This window comes from Gobius niger (genome assembly GCF_951799975.1).
Source record: "Gobius niger genome assembly, chromosome: 20".
NCBI lineage: Eukaryota > Metazoa > Chordata > Actinopteri > Gobiiformes > Gobiidae > Gobius > Gobius niger.
The window spans coordinates 12,431,437-12,445,778 of NC_136871.1; the positions used below are offsets into that span (position 1 = coordinate 12,431,437).

General features: G+C 42.0%; 1 protein-coding gene across 1 annotated transcript in view; it reads right to left on the minus strand.

Moving 5' to 3' along the window:
- Nucleotides 1-14,342, minus strand: part of LOC306980018 (receptor-type tyrosine-protein phosphatase gamma-like) — a 294,918-nt gene that overhangs the window by 64,824 nt on the left and 215,752 nt on the right. Inside the window, exon 4 of the mRNA XM_079579221.1 lies at nucleotides 13,117-13,265. Coding sequence (XP_079435347.1) covers nucleotides 13,117-13,265 — 149 coding nt within the window. The remainder of the gene's footprint in view (nucleotides 1-13,116; nucleotides 13,266-14,342) is intronic.

Here is a 14,342-nt window from a genome sequence, read left to right on the forward strand (position 1 = left end):
ATTTGGCTGTAATTACTGCTAAAGTGGCGCTAGCTTACAGTTAGCTTTGCCCGTTAGCCTCTTAGCTTCTTCCTCGTGATTCCATTTGTGTGTATTGGTGGCTCCGACCCGGAGGCAGGGGAGTTGCAAGCGTGGTTTTCTGGCCAGAGACACCAGGGGGAGATGAAAGACCCCCCAATCGTCCCATTATAACTTGTACTACCCCCAGAGGAACTATGAAAAGGATTGATTGGTTACTTAGTGCTACTTTAGGGCCATTAACATTGAAATACTGCCTACTTAAGAGCTTCAACAACATGACAGTAGCCCTCTTCACATTTACAAGGCATGGAAGTAGAGTTTTTGAAGTACTTTTCTTTTTTCTGCCTTATTCCATATCTTGGTGTCAAAACTTGAAACAAAACATAATGAGCACATGAATGAATGTGAATATCCAAAGAATACTTTTTGTCCACAAATGTCTATCACTGTATGTGTCAAATGGTCAACTGAAGTTATAAACGTTATGAAATGTCACGGGTGCGTGAACTTAGCTTAAATTGCCTGCTATCAAAGACTTGTGGGATGAAGGAATAATGAGAAAAAGCTGAAAGCCTGAAAACATGTTTGGTCTCTAAGAGGAAGCCTCAGTGCACAAGAAATTTACTCCATTTCAAACAGCGGCGCATTCAGAAGTAAACAAGTTTGGCTGCTGGCTGTTTTGTTTTGGACATTTTTAATAAAATATAGCCCCATTTTGGTGGAAGGATTACAATAACATTCAAATTCAGGAATCTCATTTTGAATTTCATATAAAGTGAGCATGACAAACATGGCTGGAAGGGAAGGGGCCTTGTTAACTCCCATCACATCACAGGCTGCCTCTCATCCCGCTCTGCTTAAAGTTTTCTATCCACTGGTCAAAAGAATCAAATGTGTGGGACTGCAGTGTTGGTGTGAGGAAGTAGAGATACTTTTCTCATAGATTTTTACTCATATGTTTTTTCTCAAACTCCTGTGGGCACAAATAGTGGAGTGAGTATGTTTCTCGGTGGGATGACATCATTTGAGTGTTGCTAAACTGTAGTACTTTATTGAGCTAAATATGACCCGCATGCAGTGTACAGGGGGTAATGAAGTATGATTACGCCTCAGGATCTATGATTTATGAAAATTGATACCGTAAAGAGACTTATATCCCAGTGACATCCTATCAAAGACACAGAGAAGAAGCAAAAATATTATTACAACACATTTTTAAAATTTTAATTCACACAAGTTGCTGCTTGTTCAAACTTTGTTGCAACACATCCTCAGACGTGTCAAAACCGAAGCCCACAGAATAACAGCAAGGACGGTCTCCCATAAAAGTTAGTTGGCTTAAGCACTTCTCTAACTCTATAGCTTTTCTAAAAGAAAAAGACAAGAAAACAACTCGGAGAAAGCTTTTTTTTTTGGAGAAGTTTTCTTTCTTCATCTTCTTTTCAGAGACAACCTTGACGACAATTTCTTATCACAGTAATGGGAATACATCCGCCAAAAGCAGTCAGCACTTTCCTCTCATCAAGTAATGGCCAAAAGTCCACTGATTTTTAACACCACTTTGCATATAATTTAATAGTGGACAACTAACAGGAGGAGCATTTATATCATTTGCAGTAATATGATACTGTGGTAATCACAAAGGAGCGATAGTGTGGCCGCTGACTGAGTCCAGGAGTTTTACGGCTCTGGCGCAGCGCGGTAGAATGAGGGCCAAGCAGACACAGACAGAAATGTTTCAGAGCATGAACTTCCGTACTCTGACTCTGTGCAGCCTACACAGTGTGGCACAGAGCGAACTGAGCAGAAGTGAACTATCTGTCTCCTAAAGGCCTGCCTCTGCACTTCGAGAGAGGCCAACCAGACTGGCTAAGTTTATTAGCTATCGGTGAGGGGTAAGCTACCTTTCCATTCCAGCCCGTTCTATTTGGAGATGAACAAATAAAACCTCTAAGGACTTTGGGGCATAGCTTCTGGCCAGTTGGGGTGGCACTATCAGCCGTTCCCATGGAGACCGAGCCATAAGATGTGATGCCTTCCATCATTCATCACTCATGAATGACGACTTATTAGTTCACCTTACGTGGGCTGAACAAAGTTTAATTTACTTAAAGGTCGACAGTTTGATTCAAACTTTTCCCAGCGTGTACTGTAATTGTGCCTTCAAGCAAGACATAGTAGAACTCTTTTCTAAAGTCCCAAATGGACCTGAGACTTTTCTCATAGAAGCTGAAGCTCTGGCGAAAGAAGAAACAAAAGTGTGAGCACTAAACTGTATGGATGAACTTGGGATGTGAAGTGGTCAGATACTGCGGGAACCATACGTATGTTAACATACACTTCATAAAAAGACACATTTGTATTTTTTTCCTCACTGTCTGACATAAAACCAGAATTAACTTTCTTTTAGGTCAATTAGAATTTTAACAAATATTTCTATTTGTCAAATGCCAGAAGAATGGGAGATATGTTATTACTTTTTATAAAACCAAAACAGATTACTATGCCTTTAAACAATTTAGGAAAGGCCAGATGACGATATTATGACCTTGTCTGGTTCATCCTTTGATGCAATTTCAAGACACTTGAAGATTCAGGTTCATTGGTTAAAACAATGATGGAAATGACCAGTCATCATACAGATCCGAAACAAGGTGGATTCTGTGTCCCAGAGATGAACGTACTGTGGTCTGAAATGTGAATATCAACCCAAGAACAAATGCAAAAGACCTGGAGAAGAGGCTGAACCTGGTAAGAGTTTGTCATCATTCACGGTGAAACAAGTCCTGTACGGACAAGGGCTGAGGTTTACTCCAAAAGAAACAGACAAAAGCCAGTTTGGAATTTACAAATAAAAAAAGGATAAAGACTTTAATTTTTGGAATCATAACCGGTGGTCTGACGGAAAAAAAAAATATTTTATATTATTTATATTTATTTTATATTTTATATATTTTTGGCCATAATGACCATTGTCACATTTAGAGGAAAAAGGGGGACTCTTGCATGCCTGAGAACACCATCCCAACTGTGAAATACGGGGCTGGCAGCATCATGCTGTGGGGTTGTGGGCAATGCTACCAAGCATTAATTAGGAATGTAAACTTTTGGCTTTGTAAAAAGTAATGTAAAAGCCGTGTAGAAAATTCTCTCTCATTCTTCTGGCATTTGACAAATAGAAATAGTTTCTTAAAATTCAAATTGACCTACAAAATAAAAGTTAATTCTGGTTTCATGTCAGACAGTGACAAAAAAGGCATATGTGTTTTTTTTTGAAGTGTATGTAAACATAATGGTTCCCTCTGTATGTCTTCTCTTCTTTCTTTTTATTGTTGTAGTGTACTGTTGTGTTCCATCCTTCTATCCATACCTGTAAAAAGCCTAACCAGGGATGGGGGCTGCAAATTAGCCTATTGCTAAATGCCTCGTGTACATTACATAACATCGGCCACCGAGCAACAACCTGGCAATGTTTTCTTGTCCCTGCCAAATAAACAAATACATAAAATAAATATTGTGTGTGACTAAGATTGGCAGCCACATCTCGATCAGAGCAGGGCAAGTGTTGCTACAGAAGTACTTGAATGAACAATGACCATGAAGCAAAAGTCCAAAAAAGGCGCTCTGTCTGAGTGTGGGGCAGAAAAGTCTTACGGTTTGCAGACAACAATGTAAAATCACCCCACAAGCACACCATCAGAGTAAAGCGTCCTTGTTGTCCGGCGTGAGGACAGGAAGAAGTCTCTGTCTGAGCCCTGCTGTGGGGTTTCCAATTCCCCAGTCCCCCCTCCGCACGGGACAAAGGGCGTTTATCAAAGAAGGTCGTACACGTGGCAGCGCGGTTGGCCACTGATGCGCACACACATTAGCCTCCCGCCCCCCCCCTAACCGAGCAGCATCCACGCGCCGGGACTTGCCACGGCACAATCTAGGTTATTAGATATGTTTAGAGCACGCAGCGACCCCGTGCAATCTATCTTAAAAACCCAATTGAAATGCATTACTTGAGAAATGGCTCTGAGAGTCAGCTGTGGCTTTTTCAATTTTGTGAGTGTTACTTTTTCATAATAGCAACCAGGGCAAATAGTGTTTTTGCTCGAATAGAAAAATAGAATCTAAAAATGTGAGGAATGCTTGCTTTATCAGCATGGCAGATTATTAAAAATGGTTCAAAGCAGGGTTGGGAACTGGGACAGCCTCTCTATGGCCCCCGGGCGCACAGTGCTTTTAAAGAATGGCTTGATTTTTTTTTTCTCTCTGTCATTGTGGACTTGCTGAAGGAAATATAACATTATGTTGGAAATGGCATGGGCTCCTTATCCAGGGGCAGACCCATCGTAAATAACACGAGCGAGCGCGGCCCGGCAGTCATCAGTTATCTTTGAAGCTCTGAATGTGCTGGAACAAGGGGGAGGGAGAGGTGCAGAGGAGCGGGAGAGAGAGGATGAACGGGTGATCCTGATCCCTGGACAAGAGAAGTCGAGGGACAGGCTTCTAATGAGGTCAGAGCATCTCCATAATGTGGTCCACGTGGCGCAGAGCTGGTGGCGCCTTGCTGTGGACACTTAGACCCATTTAAAGACTGCGCTGTGCTGCGGAGGACAACAAATGGTGCTCCATAGGCCCCTTCTGTCTATCACACTGAGCATGACCTCGCCCATGTCCCTGTGGCATGTACATGGTTCTCTGCTCACCGTCATGTAACTACTAGGTGAGTTACATTTATTCAAGTACAAGGCCTTACTGAAGTACATCTTGGAAGTAGTTTTATCTCGCTGTAGCTTTTACCTCTATACATGATAATATTATTTTGAAGCTACTCTTCTTTGGTTTGGTTATTAAAAGCTTCATGTTGATACATTTGATCTCATTTGTATAGTGTGCTGTTTTAAATATATTACGCTAAAATATAGGCTACATCAACCTTTTACGACAGTTAGTCTGATAAGCAAATCGATATATCTATGTATATTCTTACCCCTGAACTAAACTGTCCTTGTACCTGTAACTCATTCAGTGTTATCGCGTTATTGGGCATGATTACTAAATCCTTCAATTGATATAATTATTGTTTTGTTTATCCAGACTTGTTGGTGCCTTTCAGCTTTTATCTTATTGTAAAGGATAATTAAGATGAACAGTAATTACAGAGGAGTGCTCTGGTGTGGGAAGAGTCAGCGAGCGTTTCCATGGTGACTGAGAATAACCACTAGGAAACACAGCTATTGACCTAAGTCTGTTTTAGTGGATTACCCAATTTCACCGTAGATTTACCAAAACCATTGGAGTGGGTTTCATCACGGTACTTCTGCTTCTTCCCCTCTCCAAACATGTATTGTTAGATGAATCATTGCCTCTCGCGAATGATCTGTCTGTGTATCCTTGGGTTTCTGATCACGAAGATAGAAAATAAACAATTCAAAACATCACGCACATCCAAATGGCATTCATAACACGTCATGGGGCTGTCATGGCACGGCGCAGGCTCTTGGCGAATTATTTTCCGAGTGGCGGCGCTATATGTGCCATTCGCCTCCGCCACCTGTGAGGGGGCGTCACAAGAGGAGGTGACTGCACTGATGGAAACACAGCTGACATTCACTTCCTCGTTTACATTGCGCTGTCTTGTGTTCTGTCTTAAGCCTTAGGCTCTCACAGGTCAAACTAAAAACTTTATTTACCCCATCGTGAGCTAAACCATGTTCACGTCTGGAGAGAAAAAGAGCTACAGCGTCCGCTGTGGCGCGGATCGGCCCGCGCTTGGGGTGAACGCGAAGCAAAACAAAAGCACATGTTCACCCCACACAACCGCTCTCCTGGACGCGGAGTCGATCTGGTTGGAGGAAGATGTGTGTCTCCACCCACTTAAATGCGCTAAGTCTGGAGTGGCAAGATCACAAAGTGCGCTCCTACTGAGCGCACAATGTCACGCTATCGTCTCCGTTTTGATGCACAAGATCGGGCCCTGAGTGTCAAAGGATCCGATAGGGCAGATTTGCTGCTATTTTCTGTCACACTCCAGGAAAGCTGTGTGCAGAGTATGTAAGTAAGTAAGTACCTTTGTATATATGGAACCTTTCACAGACAGAGGTCACAAAGTGCTTCACAAAGATAGAAATAGAAATTCAAAGTACATTACACAAAACATGGTGGTCATAAAACAACCCTTATTCCACTGTAATTAAAATGTTCTCTAAAGATGTAGGTTTTCAGTTTGCTCTCAAAAACATCAACACGTGAAGTGAGTGAATAATTGGTTGCCTCTTGTACAGCGCATGTTAAGTCCAGTTTCTGACAGAGCGATGATTAATGTGTTATCATTAAAAATAATCATCTTTTTTATCATTCTCATCCTCTAGCTGACTCAACATTTTAAACACCTGATGCCTTATATCAGGTGGCCCCCAAGAGCCCGCAGATCACAGGCCTGTGTCCATGCAGCGCTCGGTGAGTCGGGTCGGGACATGAGGCCCCACAACACTCCTGTTCACATCCCTGTCCTAAGGCTACACTCCAGTCCCCCACGCACTGCACTGAGCGGGGCTGAAAGGAGAGCAGGCCAGGGGATATGGTGCATGTATCAAACAGCAGGACCCCAGATAGCGTTTCAGCAGCACAGGGAGAATATTCTGTCACCCTGTCTCCTGAATATAATCATGAGAGCACACGTTTGAAATGTAAACGCAGCAAAGGCGTGTACTGCCCGGCTTCACTGCACTCACCGGTGGATGATGGATGACTTACCTAACATTCAAGTAATTTCTAAACCTGGGCGAAATGATCTATGGATTATTATCAGCAGAAGTGTTCAGAAGCAACATCTTAAATATGTTCCAGTAACTAATTTAGACTACACCAGAGTTTTCCCATCAGGGATATGCGGTATCGGTCATAGCGGTATCGGACTCCCAAAAAAGGGAGATTGAAAACTATTTGAGCTCTTTTGTAAATCTAATATTTAAATCATTTAAATAGATCTCTTATTTGCAGACTTTCGAAAGACTCTCCAGTTTAGGTGCTCAGAGATTAGAGGATCCTGGAAGCCAGACCAACTACTGCATAGCCACACTAATGCACAAGACAGTATTGCAAGACGCTGCTCAAACACAAACACATCACAAACACATACATGTTTTTTTTTTTTTTTTTACAGGCCTTGTTCGTCCAACCGCTATGACCGTGATCCATGATGACTGCCCAGTGTTCGAGTCGCCTCCCGTGGCAGAGGTGACCATAAAGAGCCATGTGTTGCGCATTGATGGTGGCTATAAAGGCTTCAGAGAGTGGCAGTTTTCTGAGCGCTTTGATTGTTTGGCAAATACACAGCAAATAAAAGTTTATAGTGTGAGTTTACAAGGCTCCATAAACGACACTTTCCGTGCTGAGAACACTGATTGGGATAATGTTTGTCTTGGCGCTCAGACTCACTAATGGGAATTACAAAATTATGCGATGAACATTATGGTCATTGTGTTGTAGAGTTTGAGTGAGGGGAAAACCATCACCAAATGAAATGTAGAAATGGCGAATGCATGACGTAGTTTACCAAAAAAAATGAATCCTCAACTTTTCACTTTCAAGCTTCTTAATTTTGCTAAACCAAACATCTAACACACACTGTGAGCCTGTGACTAAAGCCACACAGATTTATGGGAAGTACACATAGTTGTGATAGGAGATAACTGTGTGCATGCTCCCTGTGCAGAGGGATGGTGCGCTGAAATGAAAAGTGCTAGGTGTGTTATCATTATTCATCTCATGATTTAGGAGCCGGAATGTGCCTTTCATTTTCCACACCGCAAAGGTTGATGGGAAATAAAATCCCATTCATCAATGACACATCTTTATCTGTGATACCTGCGGCACAGCACACACTGTGTGTGTCTAAGTGAAAGTACAAGCCTCCCCCATCACGAGCTCTCACAGCCGACCCCCACCACGCGTTAATTTACAGTGCCTCTCTTTTGCAGGCAGGTGGGTAAAAGACCCCCCCTGTATCTTTTCATCGTGGCTCCTCTCGTTTATCACATGTGGAGGCTGAGGGGGCACTGATAAAAATGAATGCTGGCTCGTGGCAGACAGACAGGATGGATAGCCCAGTCTGTGGTCAGTCACAGGGGGGTCTCCTGGACGGGCAAATGGAGGTCTGCTTTGTCGTCGGCTCTTGATGCTGAAGAACATTTCAGCTCAGCCATGCGTGAAGAAGTCAAATTTGAATATGTCATGTACGCTGACAAATCTTCAGTTAAAGCACTCATTCTCGTAATAGAAACAACTAAACAACCTTAAATGAAGTAAATGATAAACGCACTGGCTATTTAAGGATTCAATTTGAAGCCGTGATAAGCCTAGATTAAAATTTCCCTGTTTCCCCCTGACATTTTCTCTTATGTAAAAAAAAAAAAAAAAGCATTATTTGCAGAGAACTTTCTGTCTTCCCTTCAGAGCCAAGTGTTTAATGCAAAAGTCCTTCTAAAATACAGCGGCCCACTTCTATCTCCACACTCAATGGTGGTAAGCTATGGTTGTTTTTGCCACGACCTGCCCTGGGGTAACCTGTCGGTCACATGGCTGCCAACCTGCAGCATCTGCCTCTCTAACCACCTCTATTTGGGATTGTAGCTGACTGCTGGATACTTCATTGCCTCAACACTCTTGTAAAGGAGCGAGGTCGGACACGTGACGGGCAGTTCGAAGTTTTCATGCAAATTCTGTAGTATAGGGTAGTATCCAAAAGAACTACAATAGAGACTTTACGACACCCACCATTATTATTTTTTTTAACAAGAAGGTGGGTGAATGTCTTGCCCAAAGACACAACAACAGCATGTTTAAATCACCGACGATGATTATTGGATCTGTAGGTGAAAACCACTGAGCCACAAAGTTTATAGCACCAGGTATTTCCCACAGTGTCTCCCATACTTCCAGCCAAGTCCAACCTTGTATGTGACTTTTACTTGTCTTAATAAATATTCATTAATACTTGTGCACACACTGTGGGAGCGCGCACATATGAAGGGGAGTGAACCCTGAGGTTGGGAAAGGGTTGGAGGAGTGAGCCAGAGCGTAGCAGCACTGTGCCTGCCATATTAAGCAGAGCATTAGTGTTTAAAACAGCAGGTAGAGGAGCAGCGGGGCCCTACTTCATCATGCCATTCAAGCACCTATTAGGCTACAATTGCTAAATGGCAAGGCTTGTAAATCATACATCATTTATGCGGAGCACTTGAGGAGGCACAAGCTGTCTCCTCCAGCCGCAGGAGAAGAAAAGCGCGCGCAAGACAGTGATAACTACACATTCACAAAATCAATCAGACAGTGACCTGACGTACTGCGCTCCCCTCCACAATAAAACTAATCCATTCGAGCTTGTTTTCCACAACACTTCACCTACTTCATTATTTAAAAAAAAAAAAAAAAAAAGGACAACCGCAAATTCAACGCAAATGCGCAGCAATTGCTTATTATGTTCATCAGTCACACGATTCAAACTCTGAATTACAGCCAGTATAATGAGAAGAGAGCAGCCACATAACAAAGGGGGGGAAAAGAATAGGCTTACGAGTGAACGTTTGATTCTTTTCCCAAATACACGGAGATCAAATTAACTTGTCATTCATCGGATTTGATCATACTGTACAGCAGACCTGGGCAAAGTACGGCCCGCGGGCCACATCCGGCCCGCGAGATGATTCAGTCCGGCCCATAACTTGTAGGGCATAAATTCATAAGCATGTCAAAAAAAAAAGTAAGTCTCTAGCTCATTCCTGTGCGGAGTTATGATTTTTTTTTTTTTATTACCAGAATGCTCACTCCAGCCACTAGGGGGCAGATTAAATCAGAATAAAAGTAAAGAATTCCACAGGTGTCCAGCAAAGGGCACTGGCATAATAAGATATAAGGATATAAACAACACATTGTGTGACTTGCAAGTGGGATATGGACAGTCTGCCCCTGGGCAGCTGTGGCTACAATAGTAGCTTACTACCACGGAGTGCGGAGTGAATGAATATTGACTACAATGTAGCAGAGACTTGTGACACAGGCTTGTGAAGTGCAATAAGTGTAAGCCGTTTTTATGAGGCCACAGTCCTGCCAGGCTCATCATTATAGATTTATTGAAAAAAAGTCCTCAATGTATTTTCCCAATCAAAACATTTTTTTTATTTTGGAGCTTTTGTTCATGGACCCCGGCGATACACTCCCGATATATTATACTTATATCCCGATATAAGTTTGTGTTATTGTTGGTGCGGCCCTCCGACTCAATTCAGGCTCCTCATGTGGCCCCTTATGAAAATGAATTGCCCACCCCTGCTGTACAGTCACACCCTCTGTAGTGCAGCACAACCCTGGCTCTCAGGTGCTTTGACTTGCTTATCGACGTAATCCACGACCAAGGTCACACTAGGATGACGTCTTGAGTTCATGTCCCGGGGTCCTGTCCTGAGGGTAATACACTTCTACTGCAAAAAAAACAAAACTCCAGACTCTTGTTCACTTCGGATTACTTAGTTATTTCTCCAACATGAATCCATCCTGTTTATGCATAAAGGATTTTGTATTGGAAATGACATATCTTCTAAGTAGTTCTGTTGACATGTGCAGTTTTGACCTTTACATTACGTTAAATGCAACATTTTAATAACAGCAAAGGTCATGATTTACTGATTAAAGCCTGTAAGTTGAATTTATCCCCTGGATTTATTGTATCTAACAAACATTTTAGTTCCTACCAGTTCTCCAGTTTTTTAACCTTCAAATTGTGCAATTTCCAACAAACCAGCTTGTAAGAAAGCCACAGCAGTGTGTTCTGAGAGCGGGCATTTTGTTTCCTTTTTTTCCCCTATCAAAACAACTCACTTGTCTCTGAACCAATTGAAAAACTACTTATTTATCTGAACTCCACAGTGGAGGACGCATTCGTTCTGTCAAATAAATACTCTTACCACCAAATCTTCCCAATGACTGGGGCTAAGTTAGAGTTTTCAACGAAACCGAAAAACTTGACTCACAAGACGCAAATGGAAAGACAGAGAGGAAGGAACAAAGTCATTGGTTTTCTGATTTAAGGACAATATGTTGAATCAACACATGATTCTGCTTCTGTCGTCTGTGACTGAATCACGTCAACTGTGTCCTGGCCCTGTGTCTTTCTGCATAATGACCAGTACCCTTAAAGTGATGGAAGGTTGCTTTCATGAACCTCTTACCTCTTTCCCCCCCTCTTTCTCCAGTTCAGCTTTAACCAAATCTAAATGCTTCTCAACTGGAGAGCCACAGTGTTTAATGCCTCATTTGAAAGATCTACAAAAGTGATTGTAACTTTATTGTCACGTCGCCACCATGTTTTTGTTGTTCTTTCCTCTCGTTTTTGTGGCTTTTTTGGTTCTTTTTTTATACCTTTTTTTCATAGAGTTTTTGTCATATTTTTATAGCTTTTCTGGCACGTTTTTGACTGTTTTTTTCCCTACATTTTTGTCTCATTTTTGTTCAGTTTTTGACGCTCTTTAGTTGCCTTTTGTTTGCTTTTCCGGCACGTTTTTGTCACATTTTTTTCTCGCTTTTTTGTCACATTTTTGTCTCGTTTTCATCCTCGTTTTCGTTGCTATTTTGATGCTTTTTTTTAAGCTTTTAGATTTGTGTGCTTTGTTCAGGTGGGAGTTAAGAGGTTAAATTCAAGCTTGATAATCCATTGAACTATAATAATATAACTCCAGTATATGCAAATACTGTCTCTAATATTGCTACTAACACCACAACGATACTACTACAACTACTTCATATTACTACAAAAAGAAAAATGTTGCTTTTGCACATAAATACATTTGCAAATGCCGCAAAAGCATTATAAGAATAATGTAAAACTTTGCCAAAAAAGCTCTTTAGAACATTGCTTAGATTAAAGTATCGACTGGTTCAAATGGTGCACGTAGAGTGCAGGGCCCCGTAGCCTACCTGTTATGATGTGGACATACAGCGTTTCCCGTCCTGAAGGCGATGCTGTTCTTATTGCAAACACAAAGACGGAACAGTAGCACTGAAGCAGTGGCCTCCGCTGAGCCTGTGCCAATATTGGATGTGGCACACTGCAGCCTGTGTGTTCGCTGATGTGTGAGTGCGTCTCTGGAGAAATACTATCGTTGACTGCGAGCCTCAGTCAATATAAGAGCAGGACTTGATTTTCACTGGAACTTCATAAAAGTGCAATACACAAACTTTCCTCGCTGATGTCTTCCCACTGAATCAATTTGGATGGCACATTATAAATCTCCCGTTTAAAACAGACGCCTCAGAAAACTCAGTGATGCATTCATATAGGGCTTCTGTTCCTTCAGCACAATCTGAGGAGGATTTTTTTTTTTTTAGGAGGGAAATATTGCAGATCTATCATTTCTATAGTGACACAAACGCTCCCTTATGCAACACTGTGGGAGAGTGTGGAAGGAAAGGATGACAGTATCACGCACGAGAGGATGGGAAAGGTTAAAGCATACATATTCATCATGTGTCCTGCTGTAGAGGAAGCACAGCCTGACTCAGGAGTTCAGGGCTGGCTGTAAGAGCGCGTCCGCTTACACTTACATCCTGCTCAATCCCATTCATGAATAAAATGGACCACGTGGATGGAGAAAGCTGAACGTGACACTCTGGAGTAATCTGCTATCTGAGACCTAATCACTCACTCAGAGGCTTTGATTAAATAGATCCCAGATTTCAGCGGGGCTGGTTTTACCCTTTGAAACGCAAGATGTAAATATGTAGTAAGTGTATAAGAATCTACAGACTATTTCAGTGCTGGGGAAAGGAAAATGGGAACGAGTTGGCTCTTTACACAAATGTTTGATCATGAATGTCAAATCATTGTCATCCAAGATAAAAGCATGAGGTGGAAGAAAAAGGTTTTGTAAAAAAAAATCTGAAATCATTGGTTTGACATTGATAACTGTGACAGTGAGTGGAAATACATGAAGGCTACACAATTGTACAATGGACTGGCCTGGACCAGTTCCTTTAACAACAGTGGCCAACATAACACCTTCCCTTTAGTGTGTTAACAAACTGCCTTTATGGTATAGATTGGCTTCTTACCTCCACAGGGAACCGATGTCCATTGATGCTGTGTTCAGATCCCTCAGACCCATTGCTTGGACCCCAGTGAAATTCCACTTTTTCTGCCTTAAACCGCCCCGGGAGGCCCGCTCCTCTTACAAAGTAATCATCCTTCAACATAATGGCCACTGGAAACAGAGAGAGAGACAAGGCAAAAGAGTGACATATCAGTAGACATCTTTCAAAACATTGTAATCATTCGAGGCACAGGCAACACAAGCAGAGAAAAATGTTAGTTCACACTGGCGCACAGCTGGAATTGTGTTTTGTTTCATTTTTATTTGAGACATTTTGAATATTTAGTCCATCACCATCAAGAGCTCCTTCTCCTGTGCCAACATGCTCTGTTTTTAAAGTCACCTTCACTTGATCATTCCAGCCCTCACATAGTCCTCACCGCGCATCATGTTTGGTTAAAAGCAGCTGCTTTTGTTGATGGCCTCATCTAAACTGCTTTACTTCGACCTCTGCGTCCTCCAACGTCATGTTTCTTTTTCTTGTGCAAATAATTAGGCCTCAATTACTTGTTTCTCCTCGCACATATATTTGTTTAAGTTACAAAATATGAAATAAAGAAGCTGAGGTGGCCAAAAGCGTTTTACAAAGTCGAGCAGTATCTTTGAACTGGGTTTTAGAATGCACTCGGGTTTTAGAAAGCAGCTCCTCTCCCGGAGAGGTGTGTTTTATCATCTGAATCAAAGGGGAACGGAAGAGCAAAAAAAAAAAAAGTCCTCAGATCCAGTACACATTGTCCTTCGAGGGTCTTTCCAACACTAAATGTAGTGCAAATTAAAATAGGCCTTATTTTAGAACATAGACAAATGGCAAATGTTGAAAGCATTGCGGTGTTCCATTAACCTGTGTCATCACCCTGTGCCCCCTCACTTCACTCTGCTATTTATAGGCACAACATAACCACTCAAGTATGACCTGCTCCGGTAGAGCCACTTTTCGGCCAATTCTCCAAGAAATATCAGAAGCACCGGCGCTTTGTTCAACAGGAATGAGTTCAATTTAGAAAATCACATGGATTTGAAGTCATAGTTTTCTGCGGGCAACACAAAGGACGTGCAATCTGCGGGTAGAAAGAGCCGTTCATGAGGGCGCAGTAATCCGGCAATACCATTTAAATAATACGCCACTATTACCTGCAAATTCACTCATTTCATTTCTGTTAATTTACTGTATTTAAATGAATGAACAAA